At 34.4% G+C, this 26,834-nt stretch overlaps 1 protein-coding gene across 2 annotated transcripts; it reads left to right on the top strand.

The window, feature by feature from the left end:
* The first annotated feature begins 686 nt into the window (after nucleotides 1-686).
* Nucleotides 687-25,969, top strand: LOC121727265 (geranylgeranyl pyrophosphate synthase-like). Of its 2 annotated transcripts, XM_042114992.1 has the most exons (9): nucleotides 687-826; nucleotides 15,567-15,721; nucleotides 19,424-19,568; nucleotides 20,420-20,540; nucleotides 22,754-22,890; nucleotides 24,013-24,048; nucleotides 24,459-24,558; nucleotides 24,659-24,786; nucleotides 25,891-25,969. In XM_042114992.1, the coding sequence occupies exons 1-9, from the start codon at nucleotides 701-703 to the stop codon at nucleotides 25,954-25,956; spliced, it is 1,014 nt and encodes a 337-aa protein (XP_041970926.1). In that variant the 5' UTR covers nucleotides 687-700; the 3' UTR covers nucleotides 25,957-25,969. The 2 variants fall into 2 exon arrangements, with proteins under 2 accessions (XP_041970926.1, XP_041970927.1); XM_042114993.1 differs by lacking the exons at nucleotides 687-826; nucleotides 15,567-15,721 and adding an exon at nucleotides 16,343-16,395 and having other exon boundaries at nucleotides 19,429-19,568.
* Nucleotides 25,970-26,834: the final 865 nt, after the last annotated feature.

Below are 26,834 nucleotides of genomic sequence, written 5' to 3'. Positions count from 1 at the left end.
AAAATTTTAAGAACATAATTTGTTGCAAATTACCTACAAATATGTTTATATAACTTTTTACCCTAAATTAAAAATGTAAAAAGTTATAAGAAAGGGAGAAAAATTTTTGAAAAGGTTTATTATCACTCTTCAACTTTGTTTAGTACATTTTACAAAAAAAATATTTCAGACCAACCTTGTTTATAGCAATTATTACTTATTATTATAATTATCAGTTAAAATAAAAAAGTCTTAAGAAACTACTGGAGCAATTTTTATGTTATTCGGAACACATGAAGAATAGATCACGTGAAAGGACATAGGTTTTTTTTTCGGAAAAATGTACGGTTTCCATGATATTCCTAAATGGCGCGGGCGAAGCCGTGCGGAACATCTATACTTTATAAGGCAAAATAACGTTTACCGGGACAGCTAGTTGCTCTATAATATAATATAATATTACTTACCTATAATTATTATTTACGTTATCGTAGATGATATAAGGTAGTAGGCTAGTAGTTCTCTGCACACCCTATATTTTATTTATGTTTATAATAAGTAAATTATAATATTATGTAAATGCCTAAAGATTTTCCTTGTATAGGTAGATACCTAATTAAAATTGTTAACTAAGTGCTGTCGCTCTTATTACATTTAAGTTGCAACTATATAGATACTGTCAGTTTCTTACAGAAAGTGTTTTCAGACCAATTTTTTTACGATGAATGTTGCAAAATTATTAATGGCACAGCCAATTCGAATGACGTGTAGCTTTGGCAGACTCATGCGCACGGAGAGTAAAAGTGTTCATAATGTTCTACAGAAGAATGAAAATACAATGTCAAATGTAAGTACGGTTAACGGTTTACCTACTACTTATCTACTAAAATTTTTAGGGTTCCGTACCCAAAGGGTAAAAAGGGGACCTTATTACTAAGACAATTGCCATGAAGGTGCGATAAATTTGTAAAAGCTTAGATGGACTTCACGAAAAATGCTTTATGTCTGTTTGTAAATATTGTATTGTGTGATGTGCAAAATAAATGTTTCTTATTCTTATTCTTTAGACACTAATAGTTTTCAAGAAACCTTTATATAGAAATTAAGACTATAACAGCATTCGAGAGCCCACAATAATATCAAGTACACTTTCTCTAGGAAGAAACCACTGTAGAACTAATTCACTTATAATTAGCACATAAAGTGTTTATTCTCACAACATTAAAATATTAAGGGTAAATATATAATAAGCACATTAACTAAGATACAGAGGACAATCTAAGCACTAAAAAATACAATCTAAAATATACAAATATATACAAAATTAAAGTATAAAGCTACAAAAAGAAAAACTTCCCCAGGTCGTCCCCATCTGGCAGAGTGCCCAGCAAGCTGACAGCATTGCCACGTTGGATGGCAATTGCTATCCGCTGTGCCAGGTAGCTCCCGGCTCTGGGGTCTCGGGTAGCTTCAATAAGCTTTTTAGATATCTGTCTTCTAAGTGCGTTCTATAAATTACTATTACTGGCGTATGACCTTATAGCGGATTTATAATTACTTCTTGTAGTCTATTTCAAGTGTAACTGACTGGAGCAAGCCACAGTCTACAGCCACACGGACCAAGTATATTTACACCTTTAAAACACTTGTATAGGCCATCTTAGCCTTTGCTGCGCCTTAATAGTCTCGTTCTATACACGACTATAAGTCAACTTATAAGAACCGTCTACTACAAATCCAAACGAACTCCGTGTAACCTGTTATAAGCTTGGAGTAAAACCTGGAACCAAAGAGAGAGTTACTAGTCCTGCAAGCCTATAAACTGTGCACTAGCCACTATAGGAGAACTTTGTTACTTGGGATCAATGATATTCTACCTATACAGATATGTTACGTCCATACTATTTTCCGGCTTAAATCTCTTCCGAACAATTTTCAAATTCAAAATTGCAAACATTGACAAATTTGACAGATAAGTGAAACAAAAGATACGAAAAACCATTTACATAAAAGAGACAGTTCTATTTTTAAACGTCGAATCGTATCGCTGTCTCTTTCTTCGCCTGAGCTATGACGAAAATTCGATTTTTACCAGATTGTTCGAAAAATAATTGAAAATGTAAATAATCGAGATATTTATTGCAATAAAGACATGTGGTAAGAGATTCCATGTGTTTTGTTTACTTTCGAGTCATAATTGTTACATTTTCGATACACGCACGACGTCATTTTCAATTTATTTAGGTAAGACAAGACGCGGCACGTTGGTGACTGCGCTCGATGCAGACTAAATAACAGACGGGCCAATTGGGCCGTATTTGAAGCTTCACAACGCGCGCGGTAGTAACATATCTGCTTTTAGTTTTTCATCATTGCTTGGGATTTTATTTATTTATTTAATTATTAAGTAAATAGTATTGTCTACTTTGTTAAACTTTATCCCACCAAAAACAATTCTTGTAAAATGTTGCCGAGACGACCACATAAGGTTTACCCTGTGAAAAAGATATGAGATCTCATGTAGAGCCAAGCTTCTACGCAATGGTAGCGAAACGGCGAAGCCATACATCGGTAATATTTACTTGTTTGTAGAATTTGTTTAAGTTAGGGTCAATAGAGTTAGGCCGTGTAGATTCAAAAGGCTTTACATGAGATCTCATATCTTATTCACAGGGTAAACCTTATGTGGTCGTCTCAACAACATTTCACAAGAATTGTTTTTGGTGGGATTTCAGTTCGTTTTGGAATTTGGTTCTTGAAAGTACTTATTTAAAGGTTTTTTCTCATAAAAACCGTGAGATCGATTAAATTTATCAATTGAGACTTTGTATGTTTGATAAGTCTATTATTGATATCATATTCTGAGAATATGAATTAGCTGGTACATCGGAAACCCACTCTATGAGGGTTCAAAAAAACGACGAAACACTTCGAGAAAAGGTAGGTAGTGCCCTTGCGCTTCGATTGGCTGGTCTCGGCGAGTGCACTACCGTGCACCCAGATATTTTGTACCATCATAGATTTACACGCAGGTGGCGGACATAGAACATTTGGTCGAGTTATGTCAATTCTTGTGATCTGTCGGCTGGCCTAGACATAATCCGAATAAATTACGCAGGTCCACCATCTGTCCATGAATCTGTTTCCCTGTAAGTATAATATAACCATAAGTACACATCCGTAATTATTTTGATCGTTAACTAATTCCGGAAGTCCATAATTCTATGTAAAGTTCATATTATTATGATATTATGGTAGGCGTTTTTTTTTTTTTTATGAAATAAGGGGGCAAACGAGCAAACGGGTCACCTGATGGAATGCAACTTCCGTCGCCCATGGACACTCGCAGCATCAGAAGAGCTGCAGGTGCGTTGCCGGCATTTTAAGAGGGTATATGCTAATAGGGGAGTTTAGGGAAGGGAAGGGAATAGGGGCGGGTAGGGAAGGGAATAGGGTAGGGGATTGGGCCTCCAGTAAACTCACTCACTCGGCGAAACACAGCGCAAGCGCTGTTTCACGCCGGTTTTCTGTGATTAGCAACATTCAGGGATCGTGCAGGAACTGTAAGTGGCAATCAACTACAAGTTTTGTATTGGTAATACCAGTTCGCAGCACCATTTTCCTTATTACGTTTTACATAAGAAAGAGATATTTTTGTCTTATTTATATGATCTCTGTAGCTCAGTGGTTGAGCGCGCGGTAGCCAGCCAGGTGTCGCGGACCGACGGTTATAATCCGTTTTTATTCCCGATCCCGCGGCCCGCCCCAGGCGCATAGTAGAGTACCGCCGAGTTTTTGGTAAGTAACCGTCCACCCGGTCCACCACCATCTTCGGACGCAGCAGAGACCCACATACCTGCGGAGACCTCCGCAAGATGCTTAAAAGCATTTTCTCGGCGCAAAAAAGGTAACTGCCGCATTCAGAGACATTGAGTTTGACAGATAATGTATAAGGCTTATGTCAAATTTTAAAATTAATTACATTTAAGCACTGACCTCCATTATACAAGTACGCTGGACTGATGATGCCCTTTGAAATGACAGCTATTTTTTGTGCCTATTTGAAGCGGAATCAGCTCCCCCATTATTAGTTCCTATGAAATAAATTTGACGTAAAAATAACGTTTGAAAGTTGCCATCATGTCGCCATATTGGCGCTGATAGCAGTAGTGGGAGTATTTGGAACTAATACTAGTGATTTACAACTGTCTTTTCTATTATCGATGAAATGTTTCCAGATTCAGATAATCGACCATTAGGACAAAATATTAAATTTAATAATACAAACGCTACATATTTGCATTAAAGATTACAGACTTCCTCTCCGTAATTTAGATAGGCGTAATAAATTAACAATGATTTCATACGTAGATAACGTGAAGTAGCAGTACCTATCTATAATCCATTTATTTTTAGCAGTTAGCACTACGAAAAACTAAAAACAAAACTGAAGATAAGCTTCTAACGAAAACTTTGTTGTATTGTATTTTCTAATATTATCAAAGTAGCGCTATAGTGTATCGTATTAAAGCTGAATAAGTGTTCTGTGTGATTAGACCCTAACTAATCTCATCATATAATATTATAAAGCGGAAGAGTTTGTTTGTGTGAACGCTCTAATCTCAGGAACTGCTGGTCCAATTTGAACAATTATTTCAGTGTTAGACAGCCCATTTTAAATATTTTATCGCGCTGAGACTAATAGGAGCTAAGAAATAGAGGAAAATGTGGAAAAAGCGGGGGAATGTATAACGTGAAGGATTATATAGGCTATTTTTTGTGGACCAATTTGTCTGTGTAATTAGATATTTACGTGAGGGAAGCCGCGCGGAAAGTCTAGTAATAATATAAAAGTTTCATATTTATTTATGCATGTAGCAAGCCAATTTTTATCGATTTACTTTATCTCATTTGATTTTCGCCATTTTGGCGCTGATTGCAGAAGTGCGAGGGAAATTAACTAATTGGATAATGCGATCCATAAATAAATATGGAACGTTTGAATATATTTTTTTATTAGGGTGGAGTAGGTAAGGTATTTATATAAATAATAAAAATATATGTGCGATACTTTAACATTATATTTTATTAGTTACCGTTACACAGTTACAGTCTGTCAAGAAAGATTAGACGCTGAAATAGCTTTTCCAAACATAATCACGATCAAATGGTCAAAGCTACCATTGATTTTCACACAGAACGTTTGTGCACTTCAAATAGTAACGGCAAGCGGTAATAGCAATTTTCGGACGCCAACCAGGCTTTTTAATTTTTTTCAACCATAATTCCAGTCTTCCTTCGTCAGACGGAAACCTGTGAATTATTTTAAGAGCATAATATGTATTTGATAATAAAAATCGGTTATCGGAGATTTCAATACAATTATTAAGTATAGATACCTATCGATAAGTTTTATCGACAGAAAACTCCAGCACTATTGAATTTTATTGTTTATCAAAAATCGGTAAAACTAAGGTAAATATGTGGTGAATACGGTATAATAAGATTAGTGCCACATTTTTAAGTGCCTATATTATCAATAAAAGTTTAATATCGTAGAAATGAGCTGTTAAAATCACTTACTTGTGAAATGTAACCCCACATCCCTTTTTGTACCGTGTTTTACATAACATACACCCTTTCATAGTTTAACTATGAACTACCAACACTTATTTATATATTACTTAATCGCGTAAAACCTTTTAAAACACTTTAAAAACACGAAAACAATTCGAACGATTAAGACATAGAGAATTAAAATAAATACATGGTTACCAATGGTTATGTCAAATTTAGTTCTCTGTCCTTATAATGGGGGCGCTGATTCCGCTTCAAATGGCACAAAAAAAAGTGGGTATCATAGATCCAGCGTACTTGTATAATGGAGATCAGTGCATTTAAGTAAATAATGTTCCACTCTGAGTTCGGCAGATAGACGTGTAAGTATTAAAAATTAAAATATACTAGAGATCGCCCAATGGTCGAAATTCGACCTCAGATAAAAAAATAAATTAAAATAAAGTCAAATGATGACAGACAAATATGCACGAAAAAAGACCGAAATATGCACATAATATGCATAATCAAATTGGATATTACTATTAGGATTTAGGATTTCTTCATGCAGAATTCGTCAGTCACCGTTAATAAATCGCAAATTTGCACGATTTAACATCAAATCCAGGGTTTTAGTTTTTTATACAAACCAAAAATTAGTTCTCTGCAAAGAAATATTTGTTTCTAAGAACATAATATTGTATCGGGTGTATTGCGGAAGTCTTTAAGGCGCTGTAGTTGTCGCAACTACGTAAAATGTGTTTTTTAATGTTTAAAATGTCATTATTTAAGTATAAAAAAGTACCGTTTTAAAATTGAGAAAATTTCCTATACGCAAAGGGTCTGTCAAGAAAGTGAAGAAATTAAAAAGTGGCAACATCGTAGTGTCATCCCTTTTTTCTTAGATTAATTAGAAAGAGATGACACGACGATGTTGCCTCTTTTTAATTTCTTCACTTTCTTGACAGACTATACATCAGTACACAATTTGATAAATTCTGCCCGATAGAAAAAAAATCTCAAAGATGACTGTTATAACGCTGTTTTTCATAATTAAATCAATTTATGGCTAAATTACACACTTTCTAAACAAAAAATGTAGTACATTTGTCGTAACCTAAGCTAAACGATTTGATTTTTTTTATTTGTGTAATACTAAAAACAAAAGGTTTTTTCTCCTATTTCCTATTATCAAGCTACGCGGCGAGCGCGTATCCGCCACTGTACAAGGCGCGCTGATATGAATGTTATTTTAATGTCTTATACGTCGATATTCGTACTGACAGACATCGACTTGCTAATTTTAGGGACTACTGGGCCTTAAGGTCTATGTTTTGGAGTATTTTGATGTATCATACCTCTGTTTCATAGCCTCGGTGTATATCATAATACTGATAATACCTAGTTTGGAGATTACGATTGCATAATACTTTACTATTGAAATATGCACAATCAATGAAAAAGTACCAAAATATGCACTATCGCTTAAAAAGTAGCAGTGCATATTATGTAAATAGTGTGTAAATATATTAATGCATATTATAATCCAATGTCGAGTAATTAGATTAGTACCTATACAAAGTTTGCATATATTATGTAAAAAGTTAGTCAAAATATTTTAAAAACCTTACTGTATATTAATTAGGAATTTTCATGCTAATTTTTAACGTCCGACGAGGATATTATGATGATGTACTTTAATAAGTAGTAGCTAACATTAAAAGTAAGTCAAGTATTTATTAACAAAAGTAAAAAGTGTCATATTTTTTATTTAATGTGCTTCAAATCAACTATTAACTATTATTTAAAACCGTATTTTATCCAGCATTGACTATTAGTAAACCACGGACGTAAAAAAAGTACGGACGGATCGCCATTAAGAAATGAGTGAAGCACCCTTAATAAGCCCAGGCGATCATATGTACACATCTTGCACAAACACTCGCACTGTAATAAGCCGATCGTACCGCCATTACGCAATTAGACTGCATCGCGGTGACACATCTTTGTCATTCATAAATAAAAATAAATATGCCATCTTGTGTTGTAAAATGGTGCAAGAACAATACAACCTTACACAAAAAACATCAAGGAATAATATTTCATAGGTAAGATAACATATTTTTAAAGTATTTTGATAAAATAATGTAAATATTAATTCAACTTCAACAGGTCAGTAATGTCCATAACAAAGTGGGGAAATTTTCCCCAAACCGGGGAAAATTTTAAATTATTTTTAAATAATCAAATAATTAATTTTATTGCCTTTTATTAGTGTCATGTAAGTATTTAGCATACTATTGACCAGTAATTAGGCAGGAATACAATAATAGGAGTGTAGACAGTAAACGAAATCTAATACAAATTATTGTTTTTTTGAGAGTTTGTATTATAGAATTACCGAAAATGGACATATTTTACTTAATAACTTTATAATATTTTTTTATATTTAATAAGTGATTTTTTTAATTGAAATAAGAGTGTATTTATTTTTTATACATATTTTTAGGTGTAACAAAATACTTATGTACTATCAGAGAAGTTGATTCCTATGCAAATCGGGGACATAAGTAGTTTGGTTGCGTTACGTCAAACCCAGCCGACAGATCACAATTAACATTGAATTGACATAAGTATTCGACCAAATAACGTTGGTCTGTCAGATGCATAGGAATCAACTTCCTTGATGGTACATCTGTAAAATAAATATATTTCCTAAAAATAGTCTACCTACACCCCTATTAATTTCTTAATTTACAAAAGTGGATATAACTGTTGTTTGACGACCTCTGTGGCTCAGTGGGTGGGCTGTCGGTGGCTCAAGCCGGGGGTCGCGGGTTCGAATCCTGCCGACGGAACAAAAAGTTTTCAGAGTTCCTGGGTCATGGGTGTGTATTAAATATGTGTATCATATAATAAAAATCTTAAATATATGTATAGTATAACAGTATTAAATATATTTCCGTTGTCTGGTACCCGTAACACAAGTCCTTCAGGTACTTAGCACGGGGTCAGACTGACGTGGTGTGAAGCGTCCATTAATAAAATTGTTGTCTTAGATTTCCTTCGGTAGTAGGGGAGGGAAGGTGCTATTGGTGTAGTCACCCGAGCGTCATTGAGACCTAGTAGGAATGAAAATATTGAATGGACCTCTAGACCAGGAATAAATTTAACACCATGTTAGGTGATTTGATTTGACGTTAGCGCATGGTAGAACTCTCGATAGCTCTAACAGGCCGTTAACTGATTTAACAAGCCATTATTTATTTAACATTACTTGATTGTTTGATGAAACGGGTTATGGGACTTAAGTATCTTATATCTTTTCGTATACAGGTTTCTTATATAGGTTTCGGTGGCGATAAAACTGTCTAGCTCGGAATTATTTTTTGAAAATGTCATTTTATTCGTGTTTTATCGAATACCGAGCAAAGCTCGGTCAAATAGCTAGTAGTAATTTTATTATTGTAAATGTTTGTACATAATCATTATTACTAATAATGTTATGTAAATAATATACTTCTCTGTACGTAATATGTGTTTTTTTTCTATCTATAGTGTCATAAAAATAATATTTTCATTATGACATCTTTAACAGCCGCTTACATTTCTGAAGCGAAAAAAACATAAAAATATGTTTAAGTATAAAAAATACATTTAACTTGTCTGAGTTTACAAAATTTAAAAGTAGGGAAATTTATGATTTATATGGCAACCCTCATATCACGCACACGTCCTACACGGGCGGCCATAACTAGGCTTCACTCGTGATTAGAGAAGGTTACGTCCGTACTTTTTTTACGTCCGTGTAGTAAACATGTTTACTCATAGTTTACATAAGATACAAATAAAGTAAAAGATTAACAGCATAATGTAAATCCATAATTATGCACATTTCCTTTTAAAGGTCTAAGAATTTTCCATATAAGTACCTATAATTGTAATAATAGTTAAAGTACCTTTTTTCTTTGAAGCAGTTTAATCGCAATTCTACTCCAGTATCTTACGGGCGGTGACTTCTGACCAATTCTTCTACAATGAATGTTTCAAACTTATTATTTTTTAAATCAATTCGAAAGTGTAGCTTTGGCAGACACGTGTCGACAGAAAGCAAAAGAGTTTATAATGTTCCAAAGACGAATAAAAATACAATGTTCAATGTAAGTACTATCTAATTCAGTATTTTTTTAATGTGTGTGTCGCGGTCCCCTGGGGGGTCTCGTTCCTCATTTGAATACATTTTTAACCGACTTCTGAGGTTATATGTTCGTCTTTTTATATATATATATATATATATATATATTTCTGTATTCAATCTTTATAAAAATTATAAAGATTGAATACAGAAATAGTTGACACGTCTATGTGAGTCCCAAAAAATATCCAGGAGTTCCCTCTATATCTCACAAATTTCAGTATCAGATCACCATTTCCGTAAGCATTGTACCTATACCTATAAACACTAAATAGCAACAAAAGAGTTTTGAAAATCAGTCAACAAACGGTGGAACAATAATATAATCAAAGGCAAGATTTTTGATAATACTGTGATGATTCATGGTATAATTATATAGTGATGATGATGATTAGTATTATTGACACATTGACATAATAATATTATGCTTTTAGTTGTTGCAATAACGCCAAAATTGCCGAACATTTATTTATAAGGATTCAAGACTTCTGTACAGCACCTTCGGAACCAGGGTGTACTTTGGCGCAAATTCTTATTCTAGTTTGGTAGTTTAAGCTTTAAATCCTTCAAAAAAATATAAAATCGCTACTACACTACTACACATCCTGCTTCCTATCCTACTAGTCCTACTAATATTATAAAGGCGAAAGTTTGTTAGGATGTATGGATGTGTGGATGTATGGATGTTTGTTACTCTTTCACGCAAAAACTGCTGAACGGATTTTAATGAAACTTTACAATAATATAGCTTATATATCAGAATAACACATAGGCTACAATTTTAACCGACTTTCGAAATAGGGGAGGTGTTATGTTCGTTTTCTTATGTTCAACGATTACTCCGCCGTTTGTTAACCGATTTTCAAAATTTTTCTTTTGATATATAGGGTAGGTATCATCCCAATTTGGTATTATATTCACAAAAGTGGTGATCTGATGAAGGATCCATAAGTAATCGAGGGAACTCCTCAAAATTTATAGGGAAACATGTGGTGACTTCGGTTTCGTGAGAAGTATTCTAAGCATATGCTACCAACAAGTAAGATTTTGCACCGAGGTATACCTGGTATACCGTGGTTCGGACCCAGGTAGCACAAAATTGCTGAGTAGCGTCTGTGGGTACGTTTTTTACATCGCCATTTGCTATGATATACAAGCTCTATATGACCAAATTGGGCACACTTTATATAGCAAATCATTACTACATATATAGAAACGATGTAAGTAGCTTTGCTAAGAAGTTTTTGTCATTTAGGTCGCTTTCACGTTACCAAAAAACATAGATAATAAAAATCTGAAATATCACACGACTATAAATATAATATGGCGACTACAGAATTAAATTATTTTTAAAACATTGACGTATTACATATATTTTATGAAAATTGTTACTCGCTATAATATGAGCCTAATTTTATATGCAAATTAAGTTTTATTGTATCTATGAATTATAAGTAAATTTTTAATGCGCTTCTAATTTTCGATGGTTTCATAAATTGTATTAATAATTAAAACATATTTATTTAAATATTTTATTTTTTATTTGTCACTAAAAGCTGAAATTAAGTTTCCTAAAATTCTAAATACCTATTCGGTTAACAAAAACCACTGTTAAAAACAAGTTATTATTAGGCGTAACCGAAATTAAACTTTAAAATCGGTAATTCATAAAATAAGAATGTCAAAAAATATGGCGATGCGACTTAAATTGCAAAAAGTGACGATTACTCATATACGAAGCTAATTCGAGACTGAAAACGATGTAGTTCGCTTTTTTTAGATCTGTAAGATACCTCTAAATTGCTATTGGTAATGAAATAAGCAAAAATTTTGACAGATTGCACTCCATCAAAACCAATTAAAGGTCTCTACACCGGTCTTCAAATATCGTAATATCGTATCGTAACGTTTATAAAAAAAAAAACTATAGATAACAGTATGAAAAACCCGATACTAGAAATAACGTTAAAAGTTGAATTTAATAACGGTAAACGTTATAATAATAACCATTTATTTCAAATCACAAAGAATCCTATTATAACGATATAAATAGGATTTATAACGGTAAATTCTTTGATAATATTACTACAACAAGCTATTGAGAATTAAATCTAAGTATCTATTTACAATATTTTGCTTTTTAACTGACTACCAAAAAGGAGGAGGTTATACGTTCGGTTGTGGATATTTTTATTTTTGTATGTTCAACGATTACTCCGTCGTTTTTGAACCAATTTTAAAACACTTTAAAACACGAAAACAATTCGAACGATTAAGCCATAGAGAATTAAAATAAATACATGGCTACCAATGGTTATGTCAAATTTAGTTCTCTGTCCGCTTCAAATGGCACAAAAAAAAGTGGGTATCATAGATCCAGCGTACTTGTATAATGGAGATCAGTGCATTTAAGTAAATAATGTTCCACTCTGAGTTCGGCAGATAGACGTGTAAGTATTAAAAATTAAAATATACTAGAGATCGCCCAATGGTCGAAATTCGACCTCAGATAAAAAAATAAATTAAAATAAAGTCAAATGATGACAGACAAATATGCACGAAAAAAGACCGAAATATGCACATAATATGCATAATCAAATTGGATATTACTATTAGGATTTAGGATTTCTTCATGCAGAATTCGTCAGTCACCGATAATAAATCGCAAATTTGTACGATTTAACATCAAATCCAGGGTTATACGTTCGGTTGTGGATATTTTTATTTTTGTATGTTCAACGATTACTCCGTCGTTTTTGAACCAATTTTCAAAATTTTTCTTTTGTTGTATAGGGTTTTGCTCCAATTTGGTACCATGTTTACAAAACTGGTGACTTGATGGTGGAATCTATAAGTAATCGAGGAAACTCCTCAAAATTTATATGGAAACATATGGTGATTTTTTTAAAGAGAAGTATCCTAAGCATATTATGCTACTAAAAAGTAAGATTTTGCACCAAGGTATGCTATGGTTCCGAAGATATTAAGAGAACTCCGGATTCCTTATAGATACAAGTTTGGGGGTTCCAGCGTTATTTTAAAAACTGAAAGTATATGCTACTATGTAAATTACATTCATCTACCATCACACCATGCATCATCACTAGGGCATCGAGATATTTTGCGAGTTGTTATATTCCGTTTATTTCTGCGTGACTAAAAAGTTTTTCACTTAACAAAAGTGACCGAACTCAACCGGGCATTTTCTAAAAACCGGCTGGATTTGACTTGACATAACATTTCAAGTCAAATCTGAGAAATTTGCTTTAAAGCAAATTACTCAGCATTCATAAGAAAAACAGTCATGAAAGGTGAATTATATGGCGGTCAGCAAATATTAATAGCTTTTAGCAATGATATTCTATGTTACTAACGTAACTAGATTGGAAGTTTACGGTAGCAACGCGTTGCCACTTCGAAGATGCCTGCAGGCATATCTCACATACAGAATGACATAACGAATATATGACTTGACATTGTCTTTTGAACAAAAAAGTGGTTACGCATTTCTGAGAATCTTTTGTAAGACATTGCTACTCTAGTATTTTAGAAACTCATTGGCTTTTAGGCTATATTAATAACTTCTAATTGGCGAAAAGCTGTATAGATGGAACTTACTTGGCTAGAAATTGCTGTATTGGGAGCTTCCATATGACAGCTGTGTAAAAACGCTGTATAGACGTCTACAGCGCAATTTTACACGGCTTTTAATGAAAAAATATAGTTGGCTATGTAATATGGCGCTTTTTGGCTGTTTGTAATGTAAATTGCCGCTACATCACTGCAATATGACCAAAAGCGGTATAAGTCAAATCTTACATAGCATTTGTGCTACATAGGGAAGGTGCTGAGAGAACTCCTGATTCTTTATAGATACAAGTTTGGGAGTTTCGGTGTTGTTTTAAGAACGGAAAGCATATGCTACTGTGCAAATTACATTCATCATCATCATCATCACTACCATAAATTATATCATTTTCATGCATATTCATGCATCGTCCCATGGTTATGATTTATGAGCCTATAATGACCCTGTTATTGGTACTTTTCATAGTCTTTTAGATCGAGACTCGAGTTTGTCAAGCGATAATTAAAAAAAATTGTACGGTCTACCTAATATTATAAACTTGAAGAGTATGTTTGCTTGAACGCGATAATCTCAGGTCAGGTCCGATTTAAAAACTTATTTCAGTGTTAGATAGCTCATTTATCGAGTAAGACTATAGGCTATATATTATCACGCTAAGACTAATACGACCGAAAAAACGCAGGAAAATGTGGGAAAAACGGGGGAAATATTAGAAATTACGAACTACTGGAGCATATTTTATGGCAATATTAAGCACAAATATAGAGTAGATCAAGTGAAGGGAGTAGGGACATAAGCTATTTTTTATGGGAAAATGTACGGTTTCTGTAAAATTCCTAATTTACGCGGGCGAAGCCGCGCGGGACATCTAGTGTTTCCATATACATTTTAAGGAGTCCCGTCGATTTCTCATGGATTGCATTATCAGATCACCACTTTTGTGATCATGTTTCCAAATTTGGGCTACTACAACAACAAAAGAATTTTGGAAATCGGTCCAAAAACGACGGACTTGTCCGCGAACCAATATAAAAAAAGAGAAATATATCCTCCTCCTTTTCGGAAGTCGGTTAAAAAGTAGCCTAACTTATGCCTTACTACATAAGCTATGTGCCAAAACAAGTCCCGTCAAAATCGCTCCAGCCATTTCAGAGATTAGCGGGAACAAACAGACAGACAGACATACAAAAATTGTAAAAAATGTTGTTTTGGTGTATGTAGCGTATATACATTCATATGCATGTAGTAAAAAACGGTTCTTTCAATATTACAAACAGACACTCCAATTTTATTTATATGTATGTTTTATTTATATTTTCTTCGCTATTTATACCAAAAACCCATTAATCTGGATGATATTGTGATTTCGATTCATAATCTAAATTCTAAAGTATTATAAATGGAAACGTATAGTGCTTTCGGATAAATAATGAAGTATTCCAAGTAAATCTTACTAAAAAGTCAGATTTTGCACCAAGATATACCATGGTTCGAAGGTGGTGAACAGATCTCCGGCCTCCTTAAGTAATAAGTCATGTTTGGGGGTTTTGACGGTGTTTTAAGAATTGAAGGCATATTATGGTAATAGAGTATAGACAATGGCACATTAGGTTAATCATCATCATCGTCTCTACCCTTACATCTTGCAACATCTCATTATGACTCTATTTTTTTTTAAATGAAATAAAGGGGCAAACGAGTAAACGGGTCACCTGATGGAAAGCAACTTCCGTCGCCCATAGACACTCGCAGCATCAGAAGAGCTGCAGGTGCGTTGCCGGCCTGTTAAGAGGGAATAGGGTAATAGGGTAGGGTAGGGAAGGGAAGGGAATAGGGGAGGGTAGGGAAGGGAATAGGGTAGGGGATCGGGCCTCCGGTAAACTCACTCACTCGACGAAACACAGCGCAAGCGCTGTTTCACGCCGGTTTTCTGTGAGAACGTGGTATTTCTCCGGTCGAGCCGGCCCATTCGTGCCGAAGCATGGCTCTCCCACGTATACCATTATTATTAGTATTATTAGTGTTTTTCATAGTTTTTTTACATCGAGGCAGATCAGATGGGATGTATAAGCAATCGAGGGAAATTCTTGAAATTTATAAAAGCACACATGGTTTAGATGTTGTTTCTAGTAAATCAAGCATATGTTACAAATAAGTGAAATTTAATACGAAGGTGTGTCTGAATTTATATAATAGTAGTAGATAGTAATAAAGCTTTTATATGGAGAACTATATCATACTTTTCAGAAAAACTTAGTGCCCATCAACTACATAAAGGAATCGAACAGTAACAAACATTTTCTATGGTTACCGGACGTTTTCAACTATTGGCTGAAAGTACCTCAAGATACACTTCAAGTAATCCGGGAAGCTTTGGACTACGTGTTGCACGGAGTTGTGTTGTATGTACCATCGAAGAAATTAAGGCTGCGTTTCCACTGAAGCGGAGCGGAGCTTAGCGGTGCCCGAATTGACCAATCGTGCTATTCCAGCGGAATGACAGCGAAGCGCAGCGAAGATTTTGAGCATGGTGATTGCAATCACCATGCTCAAAATCTTCGCTGCGCACCGCTAAGCTCCGCTCCGCTTCAGTCGAACTGCAGCCTTATTCATAGGCAGTTGACAGACCTACGTCATTTGGTCGGATTATGTCAATTCAATATAATTCGTGACCTGTCGGCTGGATTTGACAAAACGCGACCAAATAACGTTGGAAGCCATCTGCCGCGTTGCCTATGAATCTGCACCTTCTCACTTGATAGAGTTACCTGTGTCAAAACAATAATAGTTTTCCCTTGATTGTTCAAAAGGCTGCAAAACTACTGAACCAATTTCAATACAATTTGTCGGCTATAGGAAATCATATTTTTATCTTATATCTTTAAACGAGCAATTCTTTTCGCTCGCCCTAGTATGTTCCACAATCTGTAAATGGAAACTCACTGTGTTTACGGAAAAACTATCACGTCTATTGATTTGTGCTTTAAAATAGTAATTTTTATTCATAATATTATGTAGATAATTATGTTATCATCAGTTAGTCAAGGTTTTTTGACCGACTTCCAAAAAGGAGGAGGTAATACGTTCGGCTGTATGTATTATTTTTAATGTATGTTCAACGATTACCCAGCCGTTTGTGGTCCAAATTTCAAAATTCTTTTTGTGTTGTATATGGTTTGACTCGAATTTGGTACCATGCTCATAAAAATGGTGACCAGATGGGATCCATGAGTAATCAAGGAAACTCCTCAAAATGTATATGAAAATATATTATGGTGATTTTGGTTTTATTATAAGTACCTATACTAAGCATTTCTTACCAAAAAGTAAGATTTTGCATCAAAATATACTTATCATGGTTCTGAAGGTAGGTACTGAAAGAACTCCTAACTCCTTATATATTATTTTAAGAACAGAAAGTATATGCTACCGTGCAATTTATATTCATCATAATCATCATCACTTACATTGCACCATGCATTATGGCCCTATTATAGTAATTTTCATAATCTTTAAGATTGAGACGAGTTTTGCGAGTGATTTTGAAAATTATTTTGTTCTTTCAAAGTATATTATTATAAGTACCACTTTGGTACTACGGTTACTAAGTTGGCAATTTGACAATGATATCCATGTGTTATATAGGGAGCTCCTCATCAAAATTTATAAGGAAACATAATATTAATATTAGAGTGATTTCGATTTAGTTAGAAGTATTCTAAGTATAGCTACCAAGTAAGATTTTGTCACGGGTATACCATGGTTCCGAAAGTGCTTAGAGAACTTCTGACTCTTTAGTTTCATTTTTTAAGAACTGAAAGCATAATAATATGCTACTATGTAAATTTTATTCAACGTAATTCAAGTAGTTACAGTTAATAGATGTGATAGTTTCATACCTAAATCATAATATCTATCTACAACTGACACTTATGTATCTTATATCTTTAAACGAGCAATTCTTGTATATATATATATATATATATATATATATATATATATATATATATATATATATATATATATATATATATATATATAATTGGAATCTCGGAATCGGCTCCAACGACTTTCATGAAATTTAGTGTATAGGGGGTTTCGGGGGCGATAAATCGATATAGCTAGGAATCATTTTCAGAAAATGTCATTTTCATCGAATACCGAGCAAAGCTCGGTCAAATAGCTGGTTTACCATTATATAAATAACTAAAAAGAATTATTATTATTAATGAATTATTATTATGAACATAATAAGAATTATTATTATGAAATTATTATTTTTTAACAAAAAATTAAAACCGACTTCCAAGGTAAAAACAATAAGAATATTAACTAAAAAGTTATTCTTTCTCTAAGGGTGTTTGTGCACTATACGGAATTTTACCGTCCGGCGTGGCGGGGCGTCCCGATTTCTTACGTTTTGATATGGCAAATGTGAAATGACATTTCACATTTGCCATAGTGCCTTTTCCAGAACTTACTAATAGTGCCTTTTTCAGAATTCGTCAAAATCCCAACTATTTCTGTACACTAGGGATCGCCCAATGGTCGAAATTCGACCTTAGTTTCAACGACATTAGGATTTATCATATTTTTTTCAACTCTTGTCTCTGGGACTCAGCTGATCTCAGACTGGCTGTGTAAGCATTGTCTATAAGTATCTTAAGGTGGCTTTCGGATCTTTGCCGCGAGCGACCGCGACCGGTGAAAATTAAAATAAAATGCTACTTTATGATATATAATATAAGTGTCATTTTCTACTGACATTTTGGTGGCGACCCACGCTGCCGCCGCCGGCGGCGTAAAAGCTAGTTGGTAGAGTAAAATGAAACCTATCGCCTATGTCATAAAGTCGCGGTCGCTCGCGGCAAAGATCCCAAAGCCACCTTAAGATTCAATAAAAAAACTATAATCCATTTTCAATTTGTCAACTTGTTGTCAACAGACTTCAACCATAAATAAAAGAGTATAATTAGTATGTATAGGCTTGTCACTCAAAAATCTGTCGTTTCCTCGGAACAATAACTAAAGCAGTCGTTTCCTATGTGTACACACACATAGGAAATTGTAGTGTGTGTAATGTTTTATTTTGTTAAAAAAATGTATGATAAAAGCATAATTTCAAAATAATATTAGCTCGATGCACTCCTTCACCATATAAACTATAACTGTGCAAAATTTCATGCACCTTCGTTCCCCATTTTTCGTAAAAAGGGTTACAAAGTTTTTTGATCGCGTATTAATATTATGATGATGATAATATTATAGTCTTCTTTACTTTGAAGTCGGTACCAGTCCCAAATATTTCAGATATTCTGATTTCTGACATCGACTGAAGTCATGGTTCAATTAGCTGGTACCGACTTCAAAGTAGTGAAGACAATAATATTATGTACAGTATAATAGTTGGGATTTTGACGAATTCTGGAAAAGGCACTATTAGAGAAAGAATTATTTAAAACTTTTTAGTTAATATTCTTGTTGTTTTTACCTTGGAAGTCGGTTTTAATTTTTGTTAAAAAATAATTATATTATGTAGGTATATATATTTTTATTTTATTTAGGTAACAAACAGCCATTATACAAAAATGCTTAAATATAAGTTTACAATCAAGCCTAAAGTACCATTACTTAATATAAAACTAAAAACATATTATGGTGAATTCGTAGCGTTGAGTCATTAGAACACATTGTGTATTACATACAAAAGTTTTAAGTAAGTACTTAATATATGGTAATATTATAATAATAACACCTTATTATAATGATAACAGCTTACAATCATCTTACAATATATTATTGTACATTTAAATGTGGTTCGCTTGTGGTTGCGATGTGGTCGGTATAACACAAGTGGTCGACAACGACTGCAAAATGTAGTACGTGTGAATAGTTCAGTTAATTTACAATACGAAATATACGCCCGACCACGCGGTGTGGTTGACGTGTGGTGGTGGGTTGACCCTTAGAAGTCTTAACAACGTAACAGTACCAGCAGTTGTTAAGACTTCTAAGGTCTAATCATAACAGTATGATGTAATATTTGAATCACTGGTGAATTCTATTTATTATCATTCATCAACTTTTTATATTTTATACGCAAGACTAGATGACGTACAAGATGGAACCCAGTTTCGCCGGAATCTGCCGTCCGCTCACAGAATCTACGGCACCCCGTGGGCAGCCAATGCCTCAACTTTCTGCTTCATGGCCGCCCTTAAAAAGATTGCAGACCTAGGTAACCCTGAGGTAAATACTTACGCGGGTTTACTGACTATAAGATGGAATAGTATTCCTAAAATCTTTTAAATTTATACAAATATTGTCCGAGCTTAACCTAATATACTTTGCCTCATTGAATTGCTAAGTTACGTTAGGTAGGTACCTCCAGTATTGGGGTACACAGTACGAGTAACTACCGTGGTAACTACACATAGTTATTTAAAAAAAATGCTTGGTAAATAATTTATAGTAAATCTTAATTTATTTTGTCGCTAGTATATTTAAATGACACCAAACACTTCTCCGGCGTCCTTTAAACACACTCAGGGTCAACAGTAGTGGTCATTCATCTAAGAGTAGGCTTTATCGAACCTAACTGAGCGGTCCCCTTTTCCTTATTTTTTGGCATTGCACTGCCATAAATATAGTCTTACTAGATGACGCCCGCAACTCCGTTGCGCCAAAATTCGTTTATCGCGCGGGAACCGTACATTTTTTCGGGATAAAAACTATCCTATGTCCTTTCTCGGGACTCAAAGTATCTCCATGCCAAATTTCAGCAAAATCGGTTCAGCGGTTCGCGCGTGAAGAGTAACAGACAGACAGACAGACAGACAGACGGACAGACAGACAGACACACTTTCGCATTTATAATATTATTATATAGTTATATAGTCTTATGTTGTTTAAATATGCAATTTTTGTTACTTTTATTTTAGGATAGCTAGTGCTTCCTTTTCTTTTTCTCTCACTCTCTTATACATTTTTTTCTTTTGTATTTTTTTGTTTATTCTGGTTGTGTAATGTTAAAAAATTGGAATAAATATTTTATTTATTTATTTATTTACCTGTTTTTTAAATAATTTTATTTCACTCAGGCTGTTGATAATTTTTGCCAAGAAATGATGTCAGCTCTAGATGGGATTGCTTTAGATCTCTACTGGAGAGACGCTTTTATTTGTCCAACAGAAAACGAATATATGGAAATGGTTAAATTGAGTAAGTATGCAATTAAAAATATTTTGAGAAGTAATTAATTGCGTATGCCATTAAAAAATTTCGTTTGCAAGAAATAACAGCTAATAAATCATTTTGTCATATTACTTAAGATTTTGTTAGCAATAATTAAAATCAGGCTGCAATTCGTGTTCTGTAAATAATCATGACAATGGTCAGCAATTTAAACACATAACTGGCAGCGAGTATTATTATGTATCTGCTAAATACTTCACTAGTCCCCGGCAGAATAATTACTTGGTCGGCAAGATTACCTATACATTCGGTCAGCAGAGAAATTTCAATATTTTATTTCATTTCGTTGTTAATTTATTTATTTTATTAATTAATAAAGACTTAACAGGAGGCCTACTTACCACTGACACCGAAGCGGGGTGGCGGGGGGTGCAGCCCCCCGCCAAAACAAAAAAATAAATCCAGAATTTTTTGCTTATAAGGTGCATTGGGGTAACTTCGGAAGAAAAAAAAAATGGGGATATTCCGAAAATGGCAAATAATTACCAAACAGAAAGCAATTTTGAGCTCTGGCTACATTAACCGAGACGCCAATTTAATCACCTCCCCCACTTCCTTTCCCTCGAGCCGTCAGCCGGCAGTGTATGTGCGCTAAGTTCATTTTTTCGCGCCAAGTGCAATTTTATGATTTTTTTGGGATTATCGAAATTATCGAAATTACCCCGTATTTTTTTACACAGAAATTAGGTAAGTTACGTAATATTTTGTTTGTTTTAAAGAAGCTTTGACGTTTTTTGCTTTCCTAAGAATAGGTTATGTTGCTCTAGCTATGATTTTTAATAAACATTCGAAATAACCCCAGTGGGGTAAATTTGTTAACGAAATTTCCCCAAAATTTTTTTCATAGTCTTTTGCAGGGGTGCGCAACATAATATAATATTCCGATTTGATGGTCCTAAAATATGGATTGTTCATTGTTCTATTTGTAGGACAAGGTTACTCTTGAATTATATAACTATAATAACCTATCATTATACAAAAAAACAGCTTATTAGGGTACCGTTTTAGTCGTTTTAGTTCACTAATCAACAAAACTTAGTTGACTACGGCACCCTAAAACGGACCCCTAACCAGCTGATTTTCTGTATATTGATAGGTTAATAGTTCTATCTCTGTTAGCTACCACTTTCGTTGGCTTTTTTATTGTTCTTATTCTATTTATTTCTTTGCTCCAAATGTTGAGGACATCTGCATCCCCGATGGGGTAATTTCGAAAATTTTTCGGTACAAAACTTAGTTTGGTGTCTTCTATGGCTTGTATGCACAATGTTTTTGTATGGGGTAAAATAGAATAAAAATAAATATGTGCCTTAAATGAATTATTACATTAGGTCGTGTTTCGGCTGATATTCGAAATTACCCCTTGAGTATTCGAAATTACCCATGAAAAGAAGAAATAGGGTTATATTTTAAAGGGGTAGTTATATCAGAATCCGTAAATACTTTTGTACTAAAAAATATACAATTCACATGGAAATATGTTTATTATAACTAAAATGTTACAGTTATAGGTAACAATATATACAAATTCGTCTTCTAAACTTGAAATAATGACACAATATACTCACTCTTCCAAAAACTTTACGATATTGCCCCAATGCACCTTACTCTGAGTGCATTACCAAAATTTAATTTAGTATAGGCCACTCATTGCAGCTTTGATAAATACTCAGCTGTCAAAAAAAAACTGCTGTTCAGAATGATATACTTATATTGCAGACTGATTTATAAATATTCGCTGAACACAAGTTGCTGTCCAACTATCAATTTTAGCTTACCAATTACATATTTCTGCTCACAAATATTCCAATACTTTGCTAACCGTTTAAATAGCACCCAAATATTTTATCAATGGCCTATCGTTCGATTGCGGATTCTTGGAAATCTATTGTTTACGCGGTCGAATCCGACCGCTTGGGAGTTGATAGGTTAAAATTCCATAGATATTATTTTTTTTTGGATACTGAACAATGTACAATTAATATTGTACCATCGAAGAAATTGATTCATAGGCAGATGACGGACCTACTTCATTTGGTCGAGTTATGTGGATTCAATGAAAGCCATGATCTTTTGGCTGGGTTAGACATAAAGCAACCAAATTACGTAGGTCCGCCTTCTGCCTATCAACTTCTCTGATAGTATCTACTCGATCAAACAAAATGTTATAAATTTTTCAGAGAACTCATTCTTTACGCTAAATTTGAGGATAATACAGTCGTTCAGCAAGGACCGAAGAACTTACAGCGATTTGATGAACACCTACGGCGTGTACTACCAGATACGAGACGAGTATGCCAACCTCGTTAATGTGAAGGTAGACAATTAATTTAAATATGTGTAGCACTCAGGTCTCAGGGACTGTCGTGGTCTAGCTATTGCATAGATTTTTTTAAACCGACCAAAAAGAGGGGTGTTATAAGTTTTACGTGTCTGTCTGTCTGTTTGTCTGTGGCATCATAGCATCCAAACGGGTGGACCTATTTTGATCTAGTTTTCTTTTTAACCAACACATGCACTTATAATTCGCAAACGTTTAGTCGCACGCACACAAACACCGGAGCACGCGTGCCGAAGTCTGGCAACGCCGTGTGCCGGTCGGAGTGAAGTGTGTTGGATTAGGCTTTTTTCGTTACGGAATTTCTTCATTCGGTCGCAGCGCTCAAAGCCCGCGGTAAAGGTTTTAAAAAATATTTTGTCGACAAAAGTTGACACTTAATAAGCCGGCAATGATGAAATACTCAAACCAGATATGTTACTACCGCGCGCGTTGTGAAGCTTCAAATACGGCCCAATTGGGCCGTCTGTTGTTTAGTCTGCATCGAGCGCAGACACGAACATGCCGCGTCTTGTCTTACCTAAATAAATTGAAAATGACGTCGTGCGTGTTTCGATAATGTACCAATTATTATAACTCGAAAGTAAACAAAACACATGGAATCTCTTACCACATGTCTTGATTGCAATAAATACCTCGATTATTTACATTTTCAATTATTTTTTCGAACAATCTGGAAAAAACCGAATTTTCGTCATAGCTCAGGCGAAGAAAGAGACAGCGATACGATTCGACGTTTAAAAATAGAACTGTCTCTTTTATGTAAATGGTTTTTCGTATCTTTTGTTTCATTTATCTGTCAAATTTGTCAATGTCTGCAATTTTGAATTTGAAAATTGTTCGGAAGAGATTTAAGCCGGAAAATAGTATGGACGTAACATATCTGTATAAGTAGAACATTATTGTAAGCCGGGCATGACGAAAGACGCTTCGAGGCATCCTTGCCACCGTGTGATCGCAATACATGCCCTTACATGATGTGCTTTTGGTATTTTTTTTAATATTTTCTAGCGTCCACGTGTGAGGGCAAAACTTTGGAACTGACCGAATTTTCTTCTCTACACACAGATTTGTACAAAAACTAATAATTTTTTTTTTCAGGGACTGGATACGAAATCACATGAGCAGGAATTTAAGGTAAGTTACACTAAGGTCCTCGCATAGTAAAATAATTTAGCGACTTCTTACATTTTTATTTAGGGCCTGTTTCACTACTTCCTGATAAGTGATAGGTAGCCTATCCACAACTTATCTGTCAGATAAGTTGTGGGTAGCCTATCCGGCACATAACAGGAAGTGGTGAGGTGAAACAATCCTTTTTTTTTCGGTGGTGGCCCACGACATTCTCCACCTCTGTATCTCCTGTGTCGCCAGGATTGACAGCGGTATCCAACCACGAAAACCCTTTGATATTATGATTCCAGGGAGCCCGAGGGACATGCTAAAATTGTCTTGCGACCCGCAACGAAATTAAAAAAAAAATAAAAAATAAAGTAGGACATTGGAAACAACCCCTTAATCTTTTCTTTTTCTTTTTAATTTTACAGAATTTGCACGAAGTAATGTTTTGCGAGGACATCACTGAAGGCCGGTTTACCTTTCCGATGATTCACGGACTCAACTCCAGCGAGGGACCGACTATTAGGAGTATCCTTTTGTAATAAAGTTATCTTATTTCAATGTAGCTTCGAACCGAATAAGTTTTATTTTGTTTAAAAACAATAAAAGTCCTTAAAAAACATATCAGGTATTCTAGTACAGCGCACAAGTGACATCAGAATCAAGCAGCACTGTCTCTCCCTGCTGGAGAAGGTCGGCAGTTTGGACTACACCAGACGGACTCTACACGACCTCGACGCTGACTTGAGAGAACAGGTACATAATATCAGGTATTCTAGTTCAGCGCACCAGTGACAGTATAATCAAGCAGCACTGTCTCTCCCTGCTGGAGAAGGTCGGCAGTTTGGACTACACCAGACGGACTCTACACGACCTCGACGCTGACTTGAGAGAACAGGTACATAATATCAGGTATTCTAGTTCAGCGCACCAGTGACAGTATAATCAAGCAGCACTGTCTCTCCCTGCTGGAGAAGGTCGGCAGTTTGGACTACACCAGGCGGATTCTACACGACCTCGACGCTGACTTGAGAGAACAGGTACACGGTATTTCTAAATTAACTTATTAGTAATGAAGCGTTAAATTATGTGTATTATTAAATATTTCATTACCAATTAATTAAACAGTTTATGCTTTTTCTTGGTAGCCAATGACCAACCATTGTCCGATAGTGCCATTTTTCATTTTTGCCCCAGTGAACAAGCACTGAGCCCAAATAGCCCAGTCACTATAGGGGGGTTGACCTCGGAAAATCGAGATACTCGGTATATTACCACGTAAAAACTTGTAGTTTGGCATCCTAAAACAGTTCTCAAAAGTCACATAATATTATAATTGGATGGTCGCAATTTTTAAAATTAGGGCTCAAAAGTCACAAAAATCGTTTTTTTTTAATACTTTTTTTGCAAATATTTCGTTTTCTATGCGTTTTGCGTTTATTATATAATTAAGAAAGTTATAGAAAATTAAATTCTCTACAACTTCTCTATTTAACATTTTTGGTGCAAACAGTTCAAGGTTGAACTGTTTTCAAAATAGAGGGCGTAGAGCGCGTGGTCGGAGAATTACTTGAGATCAACTGAAAGTACATACTGGGTATCTAGATTTTCCGAGATTTGCTCCTAATTTGGCCTAAGGTGATTGGACTAAAAAGGTTGACAATATAACCAACCAAGCCGACCATTCATTTCATTCGTCACATTCCTACTGTTACACTATCTAAATTCTTATGATATACCTATTTTAAACGACTGTGGGCCAACTTTTATTACAAAAAAACTGAGGCATGCTTCAACATGAATGGGCTGGTTTAAGTATATATTATATTTGTAATGTATACCAAACTTTTTTTTTTCCAGATTCACCAGTTGGGCGGTAATCCGGTATTTTTGGCGTACTTGGATGAGCTCAGCAATTGGAAATGATAGTTATACTTACATAATAAAGTACAATAAAACAAAATTTCCTTTTCATTGTTATAACGTAAACCTATAATATTAAATAAATAAAAGTTCAAAAAAAGAAGAGAAATACGCTTTTATTCGAATTCATTAAAAAAAAAAACAAATAAAATTGCATTGTCGTTGGCTTACTACGTATGCAAAGTTTCGAATAAATAGTCTAATTTATTTATACTGGATATAGGTAAAAATGGTGTTCAAATATTCCGTTACATACATATTATACAGTTTACATGATACAGCCGAAGCTTATAAAAGCGTGTTAAAAAAACTAGTAAAATTGTAACAAACATTCTATGTAACGCCTATGAATGTGAACTTGGTTCAAAGAAAATATTTATAAAAATATAATTATGTATATTCAAACGTATAGAAATGCTATGAATACAGGGTGTAACAAAATTTTAGTGACAATACTTTAGGGTGTGTCGTTACCTTATATAGAGTTCTGTGAAAGTAGTAGCGCTGAAAGAGCTATTTTTTATATACTTATACTTACCTATATTTTCACTCCGAACTTTACTAACTACTATCACTGTGAGCTCAATACAGGGGGCTCATACACACCTAAAAGTGCACTTACACCCGCATTCTTAGTTGTTTCCTCAAACCCGCCTTGACTCAACCTCAACGAGTATTCTTAAACGTAAATCCTACCTCGATAATAATACGTAGATAAAAATAATACCTAGATAATAATACGGCCATTCTCAGGAGAGCAAAATTTAAGTGTCCCGGGCTTGTATACTCTGTAATATTATCTTATCCAAGTATGCAATATTTTTAAACGGTAGATAGCATCCATAACTAGCTACAAACTTAAACACAGGCTTCTAATTTAA

Source organism: Aricia agestis, chromosome 5, assembly GCF_905147365.1.
Source record: "Aricia agestis chromosome 5, ilAriAges1.1, whole genome shotgun sequence".
NCBI lineage: Eukaryota > Metazoa > Arthropoda > Insecta > Lepidoptera > Lycaenidae > Aricia > Aricia agestis.
Note: the sequence above shows the minus strand (reverse complement) of the source record. Positions and strands in the feature narration are given on the sequence as shown.